The sequence below is a fragment of the Condylura cristata genome, unplaced genomic scaffold (genome assembly GCF_000260355.1).
Source record: "Condylura cristata isolate star-nosed mole 26May11 unplaced genomic scaffold, ConCri1.0 scaffold00025, whole genome shotgun sequence".
Classification (NCBI taxonomy): Eukaryota; Metazoa; Chordata; class Mammalia; order Eulipotyphla; family Talpidae; genus Condylura; species Condylura cristata.
In genome coordinates this window covers 1,291,447-1,314,361 of record NW_004567126.1, presented here as the reverse complement: position 1 = coordinate 1,314,361, position 22,915 = coordinate 1,291,447, and the positions used below count along the sequence as shown (strand labels likewise).

At 45.6% G+C, this 22,915-nt stretch overlaps 1 protein-coding gene across 4 annotated transcripts in view; it reads right to left on the bottom strand.

Moving 5' to 3' along the window:
• The window catches only part of DNMT1 (DNA (cytosine-5-)-methyltransferase 1), a 40,621-nt gene that overhangs the window by 438 nt on the left and 17,268 nt on the right, over positions 1 to 22,915 (bottom strand). For 2 of the 4 annotated variants that reach the window (XM_004689038.2, XM_012729864.1), the window contains exons 10-39: positions 22,797 to 22,884; positions 20,870 to 20,904; positions 20,342 to 20,423; positions 18,297 to 18,331; positions 17,958 to 18,003; positions 17,781 to 17,861; positions 17,594 to 17,703; positions 16,528 to 16,646; positions 16,153 to 16,245; positions 15,506 to 15,657; positions 14,321 to 14,508; positions 14,034 to 14,226; positions 12,834 to 12,931; positions 12,509 to 12,656; positions 11,959 to 12,074; positions 11,562 to 11,766; positions 11,344 to 11,477; positions 10,128 to 10,301; positions 8,290 to 8,511; positions 6,951 to 7,143; positions 6,189 to 6,273; positions 5,870 to 6,001; positions 5,451 to 5,733; positions 4,994 to 5,135; positions 3,910 to 4,076; positions 3,354 to 3,531; positions 1,983 to 2,178; positions 1,525 to 1,691; positions 1,227 to 1,343; positions 382 to 472 (exon numbers count right to left, since the gene is read on the bottom strand). In XM_004689038.2, coding sequence (XP_004689095.1) covers positions 382 to 472; positions 1,227 to 1,343; positions 1,525 to 1,691; positions 1,983 to 2,178; positions 3,354 to 3,531; positions 3,910 to 4,076; positions 4,994 to 5,135; positions 5,451 to 5,733; positions 5,870 to 6,001; positions 6,189 to 6,273; positions 6,951 to 7,143; positions 8,290 to 8,511; positions 10,128 to 10,301; positions 11,344 to 11,477; positions 11,562 to 11,766; positions 11,959 to 12,074; positions 12,509 to 12,656; positions 12,834 to 12,931; positions 14,034 to 14,226; positions 14,321 to 14,508; positions 15,506 to 15,657; positions 16,153 to 16,245; positions 16,528 to 16,646; positions 17,594 to 17,703; positions 17,781 to 17,861; positions 17,958 to 18,003; positions 18,297 to 18,331; positions 20,342 to 20,423; positions 20,870 to 20,904; positions 22,797 to 22,884 — 4,070 coding nt within the window. Of the gene's footprint in view, positions 1 to 376; positions 473 to 1,226; positions 1,344 to 1,524; positions 1,692 to 1,982; positions 2,179 to 3,353; positions 3,532 to 3,909; positions 4,077 to 4,967; positions 5,136 to 5,450; positions 5,734 to 5,869; positions 6,002 to 6,188; positions 6,274 to 6,950; positions 7,144 to 8,289; positions 8,512 to 10,127; positions 10,302 to 11,343; positions 11,478 to 11,561; positions 11,767 to 11,958; positions 12,075 to 12,508; positions 12,657 to 12,833; positions 12,932 to 14,033; positions 14,227 to 14,320; positions 14,509 to 15,505; positions 15,658 to 16,152; positions 16,246 to 16,527; positions 16,647 to 17,593; positions 17,704 to 17,780; positions 17,862 to 17,957; positions 18,004 to 18,296; positions 18,332 to 20,341; positions 20,424 to 20,869; positions 20,905 to 22,796; positions 22,885 to 22,915 lie in introns of those variants that run through there. The other 2 variants (XM_012729866.1, XM_012729865.1) reach the window with 2 other exon arrangements.

The window sequence follows — 22,915 nt, the reverse complement described above, 5'->3', positions numbered from 1 at the left end:
AAGAAACACGCTGTATGAGGAGGAGTGACAACCAGGCGTGGGTGTTAAAGCTGACCAAATAAGAACCTAGAGCAGCTTGAAAAGAACAGTAAGGATGACTGAATAGCTGCTCCAAGTGCTCCCAAGAGGTTTCCAGACCATGTGGGTCATCATCTGGAAGAGATCCAGCTGCCAGGCTCACTTGACAGAAGAAAGCTCCAAGACCCACTGCCTGCAGGCCTCCTTTCTATGCGCTTGGTCACATATTCAGTCCCACAGCAATCCCAAGAGAGGAGGCCGGGTGATTGAGTATCAGGGCCCAGGGTTATCTGTGCCCTGGCTGTTCTCTTTTCCTATACATACCACAGAAAAGGACCCCTGCTCCATACAACCCCACCATACCTGAGGCACTCTCTCGAGCTTTGGCCAACATACAGCGCTTGATCTCTAAGCCGATGGCTTTGGCCAAGGGTGGTGGCACAGCATTACCCACCTGCAGGAGAAAGGAGGGTGAAGCCTGGTTTAACACAGCTGGGATCAACAGCAACCTTTGCTCACAACAAGTTATAGGGCCTCTGATCTTACACATGGTCCCCAAGGCCTTCCATCACAATACTCTTAGACCTGCCAACTGACCCACCCCCCAATTCTAAACACAACTGTGTGCAGAACTAGAGAAGGGGGTCTTACGGGACTGTAGAAAAACTCAAATAGCAAGCCAGGGAGGTCATTATGCTTCACTGCCCGGTAAAAGTGGTGTTTCCAGAGACCAGAACTGAGAGACAATGAAACGGGAGTGTGCACTACAACGTCGTTAGATGTATGTATGTGCAATACTTCCATGGAATGTACCTAATTAAGAAACTGTCAACCTAAAACCTGAGCATCAGCTAGAAATCGGTTGATTTCAACCTTTAGCAATGCTCCTTTACTGAATTCAGTGGGTGGGCTTTCCTTTGGGTAAATTTTGGCAACAGCCTGACCCTAATACACACGGGCCCTAGAGAGTCCCTTCCTTCCTGGCCATACCCCCTGGAAACCACTTTAACTGAACAGATCAGCCAACAAACTCAGGGTACTCAATGCCCCCACAGAAGTGACCATGTATGTTAGGCTCTCCACTAAACCCTGCCCCACCCCGACTAGAGGCAGAGAGGCCTTTCTCCTGTCAGCTTAGGGATGCTGTCGAAATGCCAATTAGCTCCCTCTTCAAGGCAGGGAGCAGTAGGCCGGCTCCACTCACTGACCTGCCGGTGCTTGTCCAGGATGTTGCCAAACAGTCGGTAGGTGTCTGGGAAGCCCTGGGAGCGTGCACACTCCCGCACACTCACCACACGGTGCTGCTCGGGGTGGAGCACACGGCCCTGGTGGGGGGAAGGGAAAGAAGATAGGGCCCACCTGGAAAAGTTCAGCCTTAGGCCTTGGTCAATGAGCTGGTCCCCACCTGAACAGGGGGGGGGGGGGCGGTGCAAAGTGAGGAGCACTGGCTCCTGACATCTTTCCTCCCACCACTCTGCTCTCTCCAAGCCTGGTCCTCAGACATACCTGCTTGCCCATGGGCTCAGGGTTGGTGACAGTCGTGCTAAAAAAACCGTCCCATTCCAGCCGTCCATACAGGCCAGCCCAGTGGTTGTGCCTATTCCCAGTGTGAGGCAGGCACCAGGGGATGAGTGTGTTGAACTGCCTGGCAGTGGAGTCACAGGCTTTGCCCGCTGGAAAAGAGGGCCACAACAAGGCAGAGGTTACGGAAGAGGAGGGAGGCCTGTGAGGGTGTCTATCACATGCAGAACCGACAGCGTCTATTCCCTGGGCAGGTTCTGCCACGTAACACTCTCAGCAACTGTTTATAGCAGACACGAGACTCCATGCATCTGTGTCCTACCTAAGGGCTCTGGGTCAGTGGCAGCCCCCAGTGTCTTCTTCCAGGGAACCCCCAGGAACAGTCCCTCCCTCAAACCAAAGGAAGTCACAAGCAGGGGCCAGCACACAGGCAGACACCCCACCTTCCACACAGGAGCACACCCCTCGGAGAGCCCCAGTGCTGCTGCAGCCGTTCTTCCTGTCGTGATAGGTGTACCGCAGCTTCCTGGCCATGGTGCCATCAGAGAGTCGCACCTCTATGTTGGGCAGATCACGCCAGTCTGAGCCTGGGGCCAGAGGGATATGCCGCATCCGGGCGGCCACCAGCGCACTCATGTCCTGGAAGAGAGCAGCAGGTCCCAGCTTATTACCCAGTCCTGGGAGCAGCTAGCAGTCCTCCATGGGTTGGGCACCACCGCTCTTATATCCCAGTAAAGGCCAGAGAAACTCCAAAAGACAACTCGAGAAACACAAACCACACAAAAATAGAACTGGGGTGCAGAATGTGGGGGTGGGGGCCTCAAGGAGCAGCTTAATGCAAATGTGGGAAGACTTCTCTGGGGAGGTGACATCTGAGCCAAGCCCTCTGCAGGGGGAGGGAGAGACTATGTAGAACAGGGGGCAAAAGAGTTCAGTGAGAAGGGGAACAGGGGCCAGATAGCATTCTGGGGCTATTCCGGGCAAAGCAGGCCTGATATGCCACATTGCTTCTAGGGGAAGGTGTGGGAGGGCAGAAGAAAAGCCAAAGGCAGTGAAGAGGCAAGGCTGAACCCAGTGGAAATGGTGGTTTGTATTAGGGGACGAGAACAGAAAATGAGCTGAAAGATGGCTAGAATCTGATTCTATTCCACAACCCAATCCTGGCTAGACACTGACTCCAAGTCCTTTTCTTTCCTTTTTCTTTTTTAAATTTTTTCATGTGTAGCCTCCCTGGTGGTATACGGGTTAAGTCTCAGCATTACCACTGCCATGGCCTGGGTTCGATCCCCAGCCAGGGAGCTAACCCATATATGGCACGCAGACCTCTGTTTTGCTCGGTGCTCCCTTCAGCAGTGTACTTCGATGATCAGCCTGTTCTGTTCCCCACTGTCTCCGGTGGATCCTCTCACCCTCTACACATCTGGTCTGTACTTTAGTCCTTCTATACATAAATAAATAAATCTTTAAAAAGTTTTCCAGGCCCTCCTTGGTGGTGCAACAGGTTAGGATGCAGCACTGCAAGCTAGCAATAGCCGCTTCAGTGCAAGTTCAATCCCTGCCCCGGAGGTGATACACAGGACGCAGCAGACCTCTCCCAACCCGCCCGCTGCTCTCCTCAGCAGTGTACTTTGTCAGTCAACCTGTTCTACTCCCCACTGTCTCTGGTGAATCCTCTCACCGCCCCTGCACCTCTGGCCTGTACCCCAGTTCTGTATACATAAATAAATAAATCTTTAAAAAAATTCTTTTTTTCCATGTCCATTCTGACCAGGTGACTCAGTAGGGTCAGCTGCTGGAGGTTCTGCTGAGGTTACCTTACAGATGTGGTCCCTGAGGATAGGCTGGTACTGTGATCCCCGGAGCTGCCTCTGGAACCAAGATTGGGGTTCCCCATTGTACAAGATCTCTAGTGAAGAAGCTCCATTCCGGATCTCAGGGAGGTCAGACATCGTGTCCCTAACTGTGATGGTTCGGAAAGGACCCGAGCTTAGCCTGCAAAGCAACACAACAGTTGACATCTCTAGGGGCACACATGGCTGCTGGTCCCTGGCCACTGCTACTGTCCTGAGATGACAACCTGGTTCAGAGGTCAAAGGGTCACCCTTTGACAGCATACTTTTTAGATGTCAGTACAGTGTGGGCTTTGCTGGTGATGCAGTCTGGTTCTGGCCCCGTCCTACACAACATTTACTCTGGGTCAGAACTCAAGACTGGAGATAGCAGAGTGCTCACCTGGCAGGTCAGACCTGCCCTGTCTCTCTTCTCACACCTTTTCTTCAGTTCAGACTCTTGACAAAGACTCAGCAACAGCAAACCTCCCCAGAGCCATTCATAAGCACTGTGACCCCAGGGGTGAGCAGGGCCTCCTACCTGGTTATGTTGCTGACAAACTTCTTGTCGTCCACCACGACGCTGAGCTGGCAGGCCCGAGGTGCGAACACATGCAATGGCTCTGGGAACAGGGGGAGCTTCTCTCCAGGGGCAGCAGCCAGTATGATAGCACGCCTCCGCGTCTGGGCCACACCATACTGACCAGCCTGCATGTAATAAGGCAAGACGTGGTCAGAAGGCGCCTCCAACCTGCCACATCCACAGCAAGGGACAAGTGGCTGGCTAGCACAAAGCTTACCTGGAGGTCCCAGTTAACCCAGTAATAAGGTGGGATCCAATTAAAGAACAGTGGAAAAGACATGAGAACCCCACTGGTGATGCCACCAGCTCTTTAGAATCTATAGAGGGACCCCAAAGACTCAGGGAGAAGAGCAAAAAGAACAGTAACCTACTTCGGTGTATGGTTACAAGGAAAAACACACTCCTGCTTGACCAGCAAGCTAGAGACACCATAGAAACTAAAGTGGAAAAGCCAAGGGCCCAACTCTGGCACACTACTTTCCAACTGGATTCCCCTCCTCACTTTGATGCTTTTTGTTTTGTTTTGTTTTTTTCCCACTTTGATGTTTTATATTTAGTCATGCCATTGAGGACTAAGCATACAAAGCGTGAGAGTGAGCTCTCATCCTTGCACATCGCCTTGGAGTGCACCTTCCACCCTCAAGAAGTTTGTGAGCAAAACTTATTTTTCACCCTGGGTAACAGTGGGATAGGCATCATTCAGCCAATCAGACCTCCATGGACATCTTCTGACTGCTACCCAAAGTCCCTAGACACACCTACCGAGGGAAACAAGCAGGACGCAATCCAGCAAAGACGTTACAGTCGGGCCGCCTTAAGTGTACACTAAAGGGGGCTACTCAGATCTGCATGTTGAGCTTCAGTGGTGGGGACAGGGCAACAGTCTCCCCCACGCCAGCATCATAGTCACCACACCAAGGTTGTCTCCCTGGACCCATTTTCAGCTAGTGAACCTTTGCTGGAGCCCAGGGACCACTAACCTCCCTTTTCCCTGCCACACCCCCATGCCCACCCACCTGTGCCCTTCCCTGGGAAGGCGCACCTGCAACACGCCAAAGGTGCACTGATAGCCCATGCGCACGAGGCAGCGGAGGGTGAGCTTCAGGACCATGGAACGCTTGAAGGACACAAAGTTCCTGACATTCTCCAGGAGGAAGTAGCGAGGCCGGTAGTAGTCACAGTAGCTGTAGGAGGTACGAAAGATGGCAAGAGTTACCCTCCAGAAAAAAGGAAGACCTACCCTTTCAGGAGCCACACCCAAATGCTCAACATTTGGATATAGTAAAGCTGCACCTCCCAACTTCATTTCTCCCTAGTGGAATAGTGCACCGAATTTCCTGAAGGCAAAGGCCAGATGCTCACCTCGGTGCACACCTTCAGCAGGTAGGAAAGCTAAGCAGGTGACTGTTCACACCTGGCACACACACAGCGCAGTCCTGGGCTGGCTGATTAGACACCTGGAGCAGCACTGAACATACAGGCGCTTCCCATCTGGTTACCTGAGGAAGGAGACCACCAGGGAGTTTTTGAACTTGGAGTAGGTACGTGAGTTGAAGCGGTTCATGCCACTGAAGCCTTGGCAAGGTGGCCCGCCACAAAGCATCTCCACATCTCCCTTCTGCGGCAGCTTCTGGCCGTGGGAGTTGGTGGTCTCCCCAGCCATGACCAGCTTCAGCAGGACGTTGCAGTCCTCTGTGAACACCGTGGACCCGGGGTTGTTCAGTCGGAACGCCTGGGCGGCGGGGTCCCACATTTCAATGGCCCACAGTGTTTCAGAGATGCCTGGGGGATGAAACAAGGACAAAGGTGCCCCTTGAATGAGTCTTGAGTCAGAACTCTGACCAGAGGCAGCAAGGCCTTCCAGGCAGAATCTGCCTGCTTCAGCTGTACTAGCTGTGCAGAGAACCTGTCTGTTTACCTGCTTGGTGGAATCCTTCGGACAAACCCCCACAGCCAGAGAACACATCCAGGGTCCGCAGTTTAGACAGTTTTATTTCTGCTTCTGGTTCACTTGGCTCACACGTCTGAGACTTTGCTGCTTTGCCTTTTCCTGGGGAGATGGGCCATAAAGAAAATCAAATTAAACTCTCTGCTGCTTTCTTCCAACACTATTAATTCAAAAATGACTTCATTTTGAGTAGTTAACAGTAAGTGGGGTAATGAGAGGCTGTTCTTGGTTCTAAGAATTCCTGAGTTACAGAGGAGGGGCTTAGGAAAGAGCCCACAGAAGAACATACCTTTTCCCTTTCCTTTGCCTTTATTTCCAGGGCTACGAGCATGGTTTGGAGGATCTTCAAAGTTTTTGCTCTTGGCATTATAGGCCTGAGAATCAAAGAACCACAAGTCTGGCAGAGAAACACAAAGGCTTCCTCTCTACAAGGACTATTTAAGAAACTATTTTGATAAACATCCACTTAATTTCTCCCTAAGCAATTAGCCACTAACATGACTACTTTAATTTTTAATACACTGGAAACAAAAAACTGTATTAGGTCAACACTGAAATCCCTGCTATTTTAAATACTTGGACTATTCATTCTGGAAATTAAAAAAAACCGATAGCACTACTTTCTAATGAAGTTATCTATCCTGGAAGCTGGAGAAACACAGGCATGTATCATTTTCAGGGATCTTAATGGAAAAGCCATACCCAAACAATTTTAAAGTGATTCACTAGACTCAATAATAGGACATCTCTGTGATCTGGCGTTGCCACTGATGCTGCCACTAAGAGCTAATGAGGACGGAGCTGAGTCTCCAGGGAAAGGGCCTTTTTCTCCAACTCATACTGAGGCATGAAGGCTGGACTAATGTGGCTGCCTAATAGCCTTCAATAAGTTTTAGTTGCATTAGGTCACTCAAAAAACATTTTTTATGTTAAGTTCTAGAACTTAAATATCAGCTTTGTACTCTAGATAATTAAACGCCTCTCTGGGAGTGAGCAAAGAGGCCTATGAGTTTGACTAAAAGTCCCTCCCTCTGGTCAGCTCAAGCACCACCTCAAGGAAGTAGAAGCGGTCTGGGCCACCCGCAGAGAAGTCCTGAAGACACTCGGGCAGGTCCTCCCCATACTCCACAGTGCAGCGGCCCTGTACAGCCTTGAAGTCCACCACAGCCTCTTCATCGCTCCAGTAAAGCAGATTGATATCCGCGTGGTAACTTGCCGGGGTGGACTTGTGTGTGTTCTCTGGCCTATGAGTGTAAAGACACTTTGTTAGAAATTCTCTTCTGCTGGGCACTGACCATGAATTAATGGTATAACATTCGTAGAGGTGCTCAGAGAATCAAAGGGAAAAGGCCCCTCACCTCCATTATGGCAGCTGGATTACTAGTCCCCCAATTGACACTGAGTACGACAACTAAGATGGTACCCTTACTATGAACTCAGAGAATGACCTGCTTGTTCTTCACACCTCCACTCTGCCAAAACATGCACACCTGCATCAGGACTACAGCCACCTCCCTCCTGGTAAGAAGATGTAGAGCCGGATCTTCACTTCTTTCTCATTGTAAAAACTGGTTACAAAGACTTCAGAAGATCTTTGCTGTGTATTAGCTAAAAAATCAAGCAACTTCATACCATCGGAAAGAATTAACTGGGTTAGTTCCTAACCACTACCAGTTACCAGAGAGCCAGGAAAAGTTGAGTACAGTCAAGACCTCGGGAGAAGTACTACAGAGAGCAAAGGGCATCCTGGAAAGAACAGGAGGAACAGGAGTGGGGAGCGGAGGGAAGGAAACAGAATGCAGTCATAAATAGAATTCAGGGGGCTCCTGGGTCTTCAAGCAGACAGGACATTTCACCTCTGCTTTAATCATATTCTCAACTTCTGCTCAAGGACTTCACTTAGAGAGAAGTTCCTCTTAGAAAGAAGTCTCTGAAGTGGGCCCTCCCTGGTAGTGCTGTGCTTTAGCCTGCTGCGCCAAGAATCTAAGACCACTTCAGCATGAGTTCGATCCCCGCCCTGGAGGTGATTTTTTAGCTAATACACAGCAGCAGACCTTTCCCCCCCACCCCCCGCTACTCCCCTCAGCAGTGTACTGTCAGTCGGCCTGTACCTCACTCTGACTCTGGTGAATCCTCTCACCACCCCTGCACTTCTGGCCTATACCCCAGTTCTGTATGAATAAATTAAAAAAAGTTTCTGAAGCTTTAAAACAAAGGTCTAAGAGGAAGGACTATGAAATAGTCATTGTCAGCACCCACTAGATCATTAAGAAACACCTGGAAAAAAAAAAAAAAAACTACCTCTTAAATCACCACTATAGGTGCAATGTTACAACCCTGTTTCAGAGAGAGCCTTCCAGAAGAATCCACTGCATCCAATCTTCACTGACCTGTAGAACTTGTTAAGTCGGATCTTGATGTCTGCCTCGTTTGGTCGACCATTGCTCTTTTTGATACAAAAGATCTCTTTTATGCGGCCAATCCGGTATGGCTCTGGGGCATCCAAGTTGCTGCCTTTGATGTAATCAGAGTATTTTCGGTAATGCTCCGGATACAGTTCTTCATCCACAGGCTCCTTCCGTGGGCGCTTCACAGGGCTGGACAGCTTGATGCTACAGAGAAGCAACTTTTATGTGTAACTGAGCATTAAACCTTAAAATACAGCGCAGTTGACCAGTGACAACCACTTGAATTCAAACACCTTACAGGCTAGAAAATTCAAACACCTTACAGGCTAGCACTGGAGGGATGACTCCCTGCAGAGCACAGCTCCTGACACAGCAGATGAGCCTGACCCTGTGCTGACGCTTCGGAGCACGCAGATGTGACGGGCCTGGTGGGAGAGTACAGACCTGCTTCCTAAATGCAGCCCTGCTCCCCGGGCAGTCAGGTCAGGTGACATGGCTTTTATCATAACTAGAAAAAGATTTAGAGAACGTGCTTACTTTGGCAGCACACATACTGAAATTGTTTCACTACAGAAAAAAGGTTTAGCTAAAGACTAGGTCTCATCCAGTTTCAAACTAGCATTTTTCCAGCTGCGCATTAATGATTTACTAGTATTGCTGAAGTTATTCAAGTATTTCCTGTTCCCTTCCTCCCAGCCTGAGAAAGATCGCATTCCGGGCATGAACTTGTTCTGTTCTATGAGCATGCAGAGCAGTGATACGCAGCGCTTCTTCCCAGAGTCTTCAGGGCATCCTTCCCAGGCTCAAAGACCCACAACTTTTGAGAAGGTTGCACATCCATCAGCCCAAGGCTCCAAGTCTGCTATTCAGTCATGATGGCCACATAGTCCAGGCAAGAAGTTAATTAAGCTTCTGCAGTTTGGGGCTTGTTACAGTGATAGAACCTATGCCCTCTTGAGCAAGGCACTCATCTGGAGGCAACAGCAGTAAAGGCACAGGTATGAGCCCCATGCTCACGGCTTGCTGAATTGGGTCTAACCACGAACCAAGCCAGTCCACCTGACTTGGCTGCCCAGGGAGCAGGGCTGCATCCCTGACCACTGCCATTTAGGAGGCAGGTCCATACTCTCCCACCAGGCCCCTCACATCTGCGCGCTCTGAAGAGCCTGACATCTGTGCTGACGCATCTGTGTCAGGAGCACCAGTGAACAGCCCTGCAGGTAGTCTTCTTTAGTGAAGAGTAGCCAGTGCTAGAGAGGACAAGGCCCAAGGACCGAGGCTGGAAGGAAGCTGACCCTTGTGTTTTGTAATTCATGGTAACTGAGCTAAGACAGGGGACTGGGTTCCAACTGGGATTCTAGGAAAACAGAACTACAAATAACTAGGTTTGGCAAACACTGCTTGTAATTCCAGCCATGCACTAGTTCTTAGAACTAACAAATGACAGGCCACATGTGGAAAATACCTATGATGCAATCATTCCATTTCCCACCTAAGCCAGGGACTGTGCTGAGCACATTTAATACATTTAGTCCTTAGAGACCTAGCAAGAAAGAGGTCTCAGACCCAAAGCCTCATGGTCAGGGAGAATGAGCTGTTGACCCTGGTATCTACTGTATGGCCATGGGTTCTCTGGCTTTTTTCACATACTCACTGCTTTACTCTGGCAGAACTATGGTCACTCTGCATCAGAGAGCTAGATATTGTCTAGTTGCTAATAGGACAGTTCCGGCAGCAGCTTAGGTATTAGGGGTCTCAGATGGGGGACATAAGCCAGCCCTGGAACTCCTGGTCCACACCTGGACAGAGGGGGCACTCACTTGAATGTGAAGGCCTCAGGGGGAAGATATACACCATCACCCACTCGATACTGGATGCCATTCTTGGTCGCAGAACTGTAGAGAATCCGGCCATCCAAGTCTTCAAGCTGTTCCATGACCCTGGGGATTTCTTTTTGCCTCATTTCAGCCAGACGGGCGCAGCTTGCACAGAACCTTAGTGAGACAGACACAAAAGATTCTGAGTTGACTGGCAGTGACCATAGCAGCATTTGCTGCCACTACTCAATCCAAAGACCCTAGTGACCAAGGAAATATATGTACACTGGTTTGAAGGAACTAGCTTTCCTGTAGTTTATAGTCACATTTGGGCAAGCACTTATTTGGGACAAAGACCAGAAATATAAGCAACAAGTCAACCCTACTTCTGAGAATTTCACAGAAAAGCCCCAAGACATTAAACAGAATCTAGAATATGGTTAGGAATACATCTACAGCAAGAATGCAGAGTAGTTCTACTGGGAGTCAACATCATGAAGCTTGTTCTATTATCGCTGTAAAGCTCTTTGGTAAAACTCAACATTATTCCTGATTTATAAGCCCTTGAAATAAGAGTTGGAGACAGCCTTAAAACTGAAGAGCAAGTAAAACACTGGCACCTTGCCAGTGGGAGAAACACAGGGATATCTATGTGAAAGGTTAACCTCCAGCCCACAGAATTCCTATGTCTGCTGCTCTGACTGCACCGGCACCACTGTTAAGCCCAGAACATGTGAGGTACAGAGATTGCAAAGGAGGACAAGGCACTTAACATTAAACAAGTAAATAAAAGTAAGCAGTGATTGACTGGTAAAAGTAAAATAGAATTAAAGATCTCATTTGCGAGATCTTAAATACTTAAATGAAAGACAACACCAAGACCTTTGGTACAAATACATAAAACATGCAAAAGTGTTTAAAATCGAAAAAAACATTCTGATCCTTGACAAGAGTTTCTCATAAAGGAAATTCAAGTGCACAACAGTCTGGACACCTATAGCAAATCAATACGAAGTCAGACTGGTCCTTGGTTAGTGAAAAAAAAAAAAACAACAAAAAAACAAAGAAGGCATGGAAGAAAACAAAAAACAAACCCTATAGATGAAAGTAGGTGAAAAGCTAGGAAAATTCGGGATTCACACGAAAGGAACGCATTCTGGAGCACACACAGGGCAGCGTTGAGGAAGAGACAAGAGCAAGGCCTAGCCACAGCACTCACTTGTATTTGTTGTCATCTGTTGGCTGCGTCTTGGGAGGGGACTCAAATCTGGCATAGTCTTGATCATACCACATCTGGTAGAAATAGGTCTTCCCATCATCCTCCTTCTTCACGATCTCAGGATCCATGCCACCCTTTGGGGACAAGGATGAGGGTGCTGTGTTAGTGACAACCCCATGCAGTGAGGGAGAGACACAGCAGGGCCACCAGGCACTCACCTCCATGGCCCAGCTTTCTGAGGGAGCTTTATAGACCACCGTCACTTTGCTATGGATGTATGAAAGCTGCATGTCCTCACATTCATCTACCAGAAATAGCTCCAGGGGATCTGACGTAGCTCCAAGGACAGTGTCTGTCCCAGCACAAAACCAGTGGGCATGAAACATCTGTCCATTGCTGCTGTCCTCCCACAATGCCGTGACTCTAGCGTTGGAAGAAGGGGTGGAAGGAAAGTTCTAACTTGACCTGCAGGTCTGAGTGTAGTTAAGGGAACTCCTATGATTTTGTTTTCTTAGTCTAAGGAAAAGTTGCTGCTACTATTCTTACGAAATAGGCATTTTTTTTCCTGGTCTGAGAGAGCAGGTGCTGAAATCAAGGAGAGGGAAGGATACAAACCTTGCCAAGTACAGTGGTTTTGAAGAATCATCTGGAATAACCGATACACAGTCCCCTACTTCCAGGGTCTCTGAGTCAATACACACTTTCTTATAGTAACTTTTCTTCCCATCAGTCTGAAAACAAGAGAGCTTAATTTCAGGTGAGTTTGGACTTAAACGTGCAATATTTCAATTAGTAACAAGCTCTAAAAGCCTAGCCCCGACAAGGAACCTCAACCTCCCCTGGTGAGAAGCCTACAACAAAGATCACGTAAGTCCCCTTTATCAGCTCTTCCCTGGTGTGTATCAGCAACATATTGGATTCCAGCGTTCACACTTTCAATAGCCCAGTCTCATAGAACTGTGTCCAATGTACACTTTGAGACATCAGGGAAACAGACTTTGGGTCCATAAGCCAAAATGCTTTCCTAGTGTTTGGACATGAGGCTCAACCTCTCATTTGATCATGTTACTTCATGGGCAAAAGAGCAGGTTTCAAGCTCCTGGGCTCAAACCGAAGATGTCTAGCAGGAAACAACACACAAGACTGATAGTCTCTCCAAGATTACCTTGACTGCTTCTCCAATCCAAGAGATCCGATTCTTGTTCTGTTTCTTTTTCTTTCCCTGATGCATTTTTTTGGGTGATGGCATCTCTGGGATATTATCATCTACTTCTTCATCATCGTCTGCCTCCTTCATGGCCATATTGGGACACCTACAAAAATGAGCAAAGTCCCCTCACAAGCAAAGCCAGCAGGGCTATACTGGAGACAAACAACAGACAAAGGAATCCTCGCCGTTTTGCATATTTCAACCCAGCCATCACCCCACTTAAAGTGCAAGGGCAGTCATCTGGCGCATCCTCCCCTACAGGAACATCAGCCACACTTACCTCCTCTCTAGACAAGCCTGCTTGCTCCGTCCACTGCCACCAAATTTAACCATATCCTTACAGGCTTTACATTTTCCACATTCAGGTTGTTGACAAACCTAAAAAATATTTTTAAAAGTAAATCAAATGGCCATTAGTATCAATGGTAACCAGTTTTGTCATAAACTAATTCTTAAAATGTGTATATTTAACATCATTAGAAGTATGGGGAGTAAGAGTTAAGAACAAGATACTATACACACCTCCTAGGTTAACAAAGGTTAGGGGAGCCAGACATGAAATATTGGGACACATGACGACAAGTGAGAAATCACACTGCTTGAAAGAATAATCAGTACCAACACTTTGGAGAGCAGAGTCATAATAAGCTGAGTTCAAGGATGTCATTGTTAGCAGTAGTTATCAAAAACTACTTATTAAGAATTGGGATGTTACTACAAGGAATTACTATGCTATGTCCAAAACAAATTAACTAGATTTGCCTCTATCAACATGAAGCACAGTTAAGAAAGATAGTCATGTTTTAAAAGGATTTTAAAAGTTAAGACACACACGCTGGATAAAAACCAAGTAAAGCTAATTTACAGAACAATGAGGACATGAAAATCTCTGGTCAGGGAACCTAAAGACACAAAAAGCTCTGAACCCAGTAGACAGTGTGAGCACAGTGTTTTCTGAGGCATCTGTTGTATTTATATAGAAGTTCAACCACTTATCTAACAAATATGTTTGATTTCTGGGCCATAGGGGAAAATTCCTCTAGGGTGAATATACTAAAAAACAAACAAACAAACAAACCCCATCCCATAGGAAGAGAAGTCTTTTAAGATCTCAACTCTAAAAGGGTCAGCCTCCACTTTCCTGGGTTAAGTTACACTATGAAACAAGGCAGGTTCCTGGGAATATGCCCTCTACTTGGAAGAAGTAGTTGCCCTCCCTGCACTCAGCCCAGGGCTTTCAGAAAGTGAGAAGCGGACTGAGTAAAGTCACCCAGGAGACCTAGCCCTTTTCTTAAAAGCAAAGAGTCCCCAAGTACATCTCCAATTGTTGTCCCAGCAATCTGTCCCTGGAGGCATACAGGTCACTCTAACATTTTACTAACTTTCTCTCTGGCTTCCATCTTAGGGTCACATTTGAGCAGTGAGTCTCAAGCCAGGGAAAGCAAGGACGGCTTTCCTCAGATTATGCAGAGTAAGGTACCTCACAGACACCACAGCGCCGGCGTTTAAAGGTATTCTCCTTTTCCTCTCTGTCATCCTTCTCAATTTGCTCTGCAAAGAAAGTGTCAAAGATCTGGTAGACCAGCTTGGTAGTGGTGGCTTTTGTAGGGCCCTTGTCCTTTTTGTCCTTATCCTTGGCAGAATGCTTGATGGTCCGACGTCTTTCCATTCGCCTGGAGAGAGGTTTCCACAGGGTTAGCAGATGAATGCACAGACATTCTGCCTGTGGGCGCTCACATCTTAAGTTTTATTCTTCCGTATCCTTACCTTTTCCCCAAGGTGACCCCAGCCAACTTGATCAGATCTCTCATGCAGGGAGTCAGGAAGATGGGCTGCTCATCACTGTCCCCGGCTTCATCATAACTCTCAACTTGTTCCACCACAAACTGGGCATGTCGAAGGAGAGAATCCTCTGTGAATCGATTCAGGTTGAGCACAGAAGGAGGAACGGTGGTCTTTAAAAAAAGAAAACATACATTCTTTAGGCTTAAATAAAACTTACCAAACTGAAACCACTTTTGCAATTCTAGATGTTTTCTAGCCCTATCTGTATCACATGGATATAACTTTAAATCCAGATTATGAAGAACCCTAAATCTTTTACCTCAAATTTTAAATTTTAATTAGAAAATAAATTCTACTTTATGAATTTAATAGCAACAGACAAGGTTTCCAATTTCTTGGGAGAAAATGCAAATCAGCAGGAGTACAAGATTACAAGATTAAATGCTCATGTTTACTGTTCTGATCTCCCACCACTGGCAGACATTTCATTAGAACACTGGCCCACCAGAACTGCTGCGAAAACATGTTTCTCACAGGAGGGAACTTCCTGGTCAATTTCTCAAATAGAAGGCTGCAACTAATGTTAATCTCGTTTTAGAAATTCTTGGTAGGAGAACACATCAATCTTGAAAACAGCCTTGACTCTTGAATTCAAGAAAAAACATGAACTAATCTGTTTTTCTGATACAGTCTGTGATATACAAACTGAGAGTGTTGTGTAAACAGTCCTTTTCCACTGCTAGCACATCTGGTGGAAGGCGCAAAGGGTGAAAGGTGCCCATGTAAAAACAGGCAGCTGTGGAGATACTTTGCTGGCAGTAACAGCTATCTTTTCTGGACGCTGCAACACACCATCCTCCTCTCCTTGAAGCCATAATTTGTGTTAAGAGCTCCCCAAATCGACAATTTTGGAGCAACTATCTCTATCCACCTCCTAGAAGGTACAGTCATGACAATAGGCCCCAGAGGCTCCAGGGCCTCCACAAATCACACAGCATCTCTGGGTAGAGCCACAGTTGCATTCGCCGCTTACACCGCCTGGGTGCAGGGCACACGCAGTCACAGCTCACACACTTGCCACAGTATTTTTCACAGTCTTCTGATAGCAACACCTGCTTGCAGCAAAAGATGAAGCCTGGATGACGGTTAGTCGTAACTCCCTCTTACCTCAATTTTATTGATCAAATCTTCATAGGTGGAGTCAGGGTTGCTCTGCAGGAATTCAACCACGATTTTACTGATGTAGATCTTTTCCTGCATCACACTAAACATCGGTGCATACTCTGGATTGGGATCCATCAGAATGTAGTCGGCAAATGCTGAGAACAGAAAACATTTGAAAAAGCAGTTTGAATCGAGGCAGGTCAAAGGACAAGGAGTCTATGAAGCTAATAGAGCAGTCCAAAAAAGTCATTCTATACCCAGATTGCAAAAAAACACAAACTACAATCATTCAAGTTAGAAGTCAGAAGTGGCCAGTATGAGTCAGCTAGAGAATGGAGACTGGCCAAGTAGCTTTCATGTAGCTCATCTCTGGTTTTTGGGTTGGGTCCAGTTTGAGTTATAAGAATAGGACCTGTTCTTACAACTGGCAGGTCGGTTCCAGGGCCAGCTGTGACTAACAGGGGAAGCCACACCCACTGAAACCCAACATGGTTCTCACAGGGTCATGCTGCACTCGTGTGAGCCTGCTGAAGTCTCCCCACCTGAGCCCAACAAGCCCAAAAAAGCAGCACCACAGTCTTCAGAGCCATTCAGAATGCCATTAACCCTTTCAGATGCCATTCACAGTCCACAGTTGGCCAAATACTTACAAGTACTAAAGCCCATAAGAGCCTTTTCACCTCCATCAAAGCCAGTGATCCACCATTCATTTATGGGACCAAGATTTTTGCCATTAACACCACCTAAGAGAGGGAAAAGAGACAGTTCCTGAAGGAAGTGTGAACTAAAGAACCATGTCAAAAAGCCAGAAGGGCCAAGCAGCACTCTTCTGCCCACCTGAGCTGATAACTTGTTTCAGCTAAGCCAGGCAGTCCTGAGAGCCACACATCACGTGTGTCTCCACATCTTCATAGTGCAGCCTCAATTGAGATGGTAACAGTTTCAACTGAATATTGTTTTGTCGGGTAAGTTTTGTCCGTTTTTAAAATTCCTGTCCCAAACACACCCTGGACCATTCCACTTACCTTCAGAAGATGGGTTGTCATCATAAATTGGTTTTGCTGAACCAGAAAAGAAGAGTTCGACATTCTTCTCAATGAGGCCAGTGTCAATTGGGCAAAGGTGACCACGCTTACAGTAGACACTAGACAGACAAGAGAGAATGTTCATGATGAACCAGCGAAGGGAAGTCGCAGTACAGTGTCTAGTTTAGACAGGAGGTGAAGAGACTGTATTTCATTCCTAGACATGGCTATCTTTCTGTTGAACAGAACATTAGATCAATACTAGCTCAATATTCTCACCCAAAGTTTCTTCTCCATTCTCCTACTTGTGCATCAGAGTACAAGTGTCCACAAAGGCAACACCAGATCAGTAATGAGTATAGTTGAGAAGATAGGAACTCTCACAAGGGAGTAACTTGCTACAGCTTCCCAAGTTGTGACAGTAGCAGAACACTAGTCTCTCTTGAAGAACCTGGCGTCATCACCAGTCTGTAAAACCATTCAGAATCCAGGGCTGTGTTCCCAATTACACCTCTACTACTTACTCCCCCTTCCCCGGTCTACCAGTCACACCTACTTTCCATACAACACACCTCTGAGGTTTTGAATTTCCTGACTTTGAGAACCTTTTCCGAGCTACCCCGTTGACTTATTCTCTTATGCCACTGAAGTCTTTGTTCAGATGATTTCGTGTCCATTCTACATGTAACCTCTCACCTATTTTCTCTGCTTACCATGCCTTTTACATCAATTTTAATTGTTACTACCAGCAGGTATAACTTCTGTCTCAACGAAAGCAGGGACAGAGGCACCAACTCTTGGTGCAGCACCTTGGGCATAGCTGGCCCTCACCTGAATGATCTTCACGATGTATACAGAAGACTTAACATGCACACTTTGAACAACCAAAAAAGCCCCGAAAAGATCTGCTATACTTTCACCAGCTTTGTAACTCTCATCCATGAATCACTAGCAGCTTGAAAAATATTGTAGGATGGGTGTTAAAGAGCTTTCAACAGGGTGCCTGAGAAGTTAGATACCTTCAGGGAAGTGCCCTGTTAGAGGAAGTAAAAATGAAATCAGTTACCTGAAGCAGGTCAGTTTGTGTTGGGGAAGAGCCTCGTAACTCTCAAAGCCAGATTCATTGGCATCAAAGATGGACAGTTTCTCATTTGTCAACAACTGCGGCTCCTCCACCTGAGAAATACTGGATCGTTAAACAGAGGCACAAGAGACAGGAAGTAAAGGCTACACGTATATGGAGCTGAACTTACTGCATCAGGGAGAAATTGTTCATACTTTAGTTCAGGATCATCCAAGTACTGCCCACACTGAAGACACCTCACAGGGTGAGTCTGTGGGGACATGAAATATTAACAGGTGCTCAAAGACAGCTGCAAGCAACCCCATTAACTCTGCACTACCAGATTTACCCCCAGATGTACATTTACCTTAGAAGACATTACTGTTTTGGTTCGAGCCACTTTTTTCTCAGTTCTAGAAACAAGCACAAAAATGGGTTTTTTTGTTTTTAATTATTTCAGAACATACCAGATTCTCGCCATCAAAAAGTTACACTGAATCCACATGACACAGATGAGCACCGACCCTTGCTTAAGGTGCAAGGTGCTGGGTCACAGTGTCTCTTTACCACATTGGGGGGGGGAGGGAGGATTTGCCTCAAAACAGCAGGTGGATCAGATAAAAAGCTAAGGCTACTCTAGCAATTCAGAAAACCCCCTTTACTTTCTTCTAGATGGTTTAGTATAAAGACAAAAAAAAGTCCTTACGGTTCTTTGGATGTAATTTTGCGTCTCTTCTCTTCCTACATGGAGAAAACGAGAGTGAGGGTGAAAAAGTATTTTACATCTGGACAATGCTTTAGAGTTAAGAATTTTCTACACATGGTTATCACAAAACCTAGTCAGAGTGAGGGATGGAGGCAAAGGATAAGTGATATTGTGCCATCTCCAGTCTAAAGTTAGTAATAAAAATCCCTATAACTAAAGATCTCCTTAAAAGAATCATGAGAACAGCGTATTTATATATATATAAGGACTACATATTATATAAAGCATGTATTAATAATTCATTTATATATTAATGTTATGTATTGATATATATTGGCATACTATTTATAATATTATAAATAATAAAAACAGTAACCTTTCCCTACCATCCCAGTGCCTTTCTGTCTTTACCCCTAAGCAGACATAAGCAAAATTATATATATTAATAATATATATTAACAGATTATAATAGGCATTATATATGTTAATATATAAAATTAGTAAATATATATTTTTTAAATTTCCAAGAGACACTTTGAAAAATCACCACCAACAGCTTAGTGCTCCTATACAAGCAGCACTTCAAGGTATGTAACCTCATGAGGATGATATGAACCAAATTGTGTGGCTTCCCCTCGCCCCTCTGCCAAACTCACATTTTGGCTATATTTGGAAATAATGGTTTTAATAAGGTGACCAAAGTTAAGTGAGATTGGGCCCTAACAGGACAAAATTAGTGTCCTTACAAGAGGATGAGATACTGAAGCTGATTCTGCCCCTCCATGATCACAGAGAGGAAAGGCCTTTGTGAGGACACTGAGAAGAAGAAAGGCTCAAAGAAAAGGCTCAAAGAAACTAACTCTATGGCACTCTGATCTTGTCTTCCAGAACTATGAAGAATTCCTGTCTCCATGACTATGAGAAAACATCTGTTGTTTAAATCACAGTTATGGCCGCCTTAGCAGACTAGCATAAGGAAAAGCATTTGGGTACAAGAAACAAATGAATACACTTTAAACAATGACTATTAAAAACAGTAGGGGAGAAGTTGAGGACTTCGTAATGGGTCAATCAGGCAGACAGCACCTGAGCCCAGTATCACTTTATAAGAAGCCACACCTGCTGGTGTGAAGACACAGGAAGGGCACTGACACCACCTCAGAAGGACTCTTCAAAACAAGACCTGCAACTAACTGACTAAGTCTCCAGAACCAGCTATCTGTCTGTAGAGACAGGGCTAGAGGGAGTTGTGAAATCTGAGTGGGGTGCAAATGGCAAAACTCAAACTGTAGAAATGCCAAGCTCTAGAAATAAATTGATGCCTTTCACGAATTTCAAGTAAAAGGGGAGAAATGATAGCTGAGATGTTCAGGACAAACGTCAACCAAATTCATTTTGCAGACATTGTAGATTGTAATTGTATGCAAACAATAGCAACAAGAAATCTGAACAGACTAGATCCTGACATTATGTTGGAATGGTAATGTGCTGGCACAGAAATGAGACAATTAAGAGCCCTTTCCCTTTAGAGCTAGTTCATCTAACAATTTCAGTAATACTCATGGAATTTGTTCTCATCCAGGAGTAAGGGATACTGATGAGAATGGATTAGGTTCGACTGAAAAACCTGTAGCCAGGAGTTGACACTTTAAGGGAATGAGAACATAATGGTTTTGCTAACCTCTTATTTATGCTCATTTCTGGGTAAGTCTGAATGGTTCCCTATATTTTATTTTTTTTTAAATGGGGAACTGGGCCCTCCCTGGTGGCGCAGCGGGTTAAAGCACAGCACTGAGAATCTAAGGCCGCTTCCGCATGAGTTCGATTCCCGCCTGCCCCGGAGGTGACCACATGGCGTGGCAGACCTCTCCTGACCTGCCCGCTGCTCCCCTCAGCAGTGTACTTCGTCGATCTGCCTGTTCTGCTCCCCACTCTGTCTCTGGTGAATCCTCTCACCCTCCGCATCTCTGGCCTGTACCCCAGTTCTGTATGAATAAATAAATCTTTAAAAAAAAAAAAAATGGGGAACTGAAGAAGAATCTTACCTTTTCATCCTCATCTTTTTCGTCAGAAACTTGTGGTTTCACTCTTTCAGGTTCTTTCTCTTCAGGTCTCCGTTTGGCAGCTCTGTTGGGTAAACAATATATACCAAAGGTTACTAGCTCAGAAAAACATTATGGCTGATTTGCATCAAAAAAGGGACAAATAATACCTAATCAGAAGGCATAATGCTCAGAACATACATGAGGAACAGACTCCTCCCATCCAAAACAGAAAGCCCTTTGTCATGGTGGCTCCTATTTTGTGACCCTAAAATAAGGCCTTCAGAAGCCTTGTGTGACTCCTCAAGAGGTGGGGAACTAGAAGCTAAGAGACGCAAGCGACTGTAAAGTGACAAGAGTGCTGCCAAAGAGGCAGAGTCCAGGATTTGCTTTCTTATCCACCCTGTCCAACATCACCCATCTTTCAAGAGTACAATTCCCTGTAAACTTCTACATGATCACAGGTCTCTAGTTTTTGAATTTCAGTTACACAAAGCACAGCACAGAAGCACAAACATTTTAACTACTCACAGATCTTTGGGTTGACTTCTGTGCCTCTTTTCATCCTGAGAAGGTGAAAAAAATTAGTTTCTAAGAACAGACAACGGCAAGGTGTCAGTTAATAATCACAGTGCTATGGAGTAAGTGAACAGTAACTAATCAGGGTAGATGTACAGGATGAAGATGAGACCTCATACTGTTGCTCACTTCCTGACTCCCCCAACCCTAAACAAGAATTGATCTGGAGTTAGCAGACTGTATTAAGGGTCAGAAAATAACATTTTCAGATTTACAAGTCTCATAGTTTGTGTCACAGTTATTCAACCCTACTATATGTAGCACAAAGCAGTCATTAACAATAAGCAAGTGAAAAGACCTGACTGTGTTCCAGCAATATTTACAAAACAGGCCAGTTTGTCAACCTCTATTCTAGGGTAGCTCAGTGAAAAGGAAGTATATTACAAGCATTTTGTTTATGTCACCCAGCTTCTGTCTGGTCAGGGGTAAAGACACATAAAGAAAGGCATTGGAATAGTAGGTAAAGTAACAACTTACTATGCAAAGTTTAATAAAGAGTTGCAATTCTCACCCTTTGTGAATTGCTTGTTACATGTTTGTGAATTGCTTGTTACACGTGGACAATATACTATCTTGAGTCTACACATAGAAAACAATGCCTTTCTGCCAAAAAGAGAAAGAAAAATACCAGATGGTTTCGCTCATAGCAGGAGTATAATGGACCAGGCGAGAAAATAACAAAAATAATGAACAACCATATACCAGAGACATTTTGCGGGGGTGGAGTGGGGAATGGGATCAAAAACGGGGGGGTGGGGAGGGGTGTGCACGGGATTATGGTGATGGTACACGGGTGACTTGGTGATGGAAAACCCGCGGGGATTACAATTGAGGTGGGGGAAAAAAATGTACAAAAATGATGTAAAAATAAACTGTTATTAAAAAAAAAAAAAACAATGCCTTTCTGGCAAATTTAGCTCATTCATGAAAAATATGAACTGATTTCTTAAAATAGAAGAATCAACAATGTTAGCAAATATCTAATGTTTGATCCATCCCTATTTATCATGAGACAAAGCTGTGTGATCTACAGTTTCTGCCATTTTCTGTTTGCAGAGAATAAGCAGCCAGACACTACTAAGATCTCTGCATCTGAACAGATTCTAGGGCAAGTACTGACAGGAAGGTAAACGACATCTTGGCAGAAAGGGTAAGAGACAATAAAGTGCCCGAACAGTGGAGGTGACACTAAAAGAGTCATCTACCACAGGACAAGACTGAATACCACAGTCAACCAGGTCAGAAGTGACTACGCTCCTCACCCAGTAAATCTATGCCCTTGGGTTCCATTCTAGATCTCAACAGAAAGCCCCAGAGACAATCACAAGATTATCCTAGTTCAAAGGGACCAAACTGCTTAAGGATTTTGAGGATCCTGTCCTGTGGCCACCCCATGATAATGTATCCTCTTCCCCTGGAGCTCAGGTAAGATCACCCTGCAGACAACCTTACTGAAGTGTTCATTTAGCTGAACACTTAGAGCTGAAGTGTTCATTTAGCTGAAATGTGGAGGTGTGTTTATGTGTCTAGGATGATGTCGGGAAGCTAGACTAAAAAAGTTCAAGAGACTGACTGGCATGCACATCTCGGCTTTTGAAACACACCCAGTCTTCTTAGTGGAGAGGATCAAAAGAAACTAAATTCAAACACATCTTAGCCAAGGCACACACAGGCCTGTGTCCACTACTGTGGATAAACAGACAACTAACATTCACTGTGTATCAGGAACTGCCATGCTGTGGCAACTACTAACTCCCATGAAGGGAATTAGGAAACCTGCCCACAGGGTAGGTAGAGTAGATTTGAACCCAGGGCCCAGCCCTACACCATTTCTCCCAATTAATGGAAACACAGGAATAAAGTAACAAAGATTCTTTACTTTCTCATCTCCTTCATCCACCATTTCAGCCTGGCCACCAGGTCTTGCTTCTCTGTCCAGGTCTTCCTTAACTTTCTGTTTCGGTGTTCTGTCACAAAACAAAACACAAAGAACCAGTC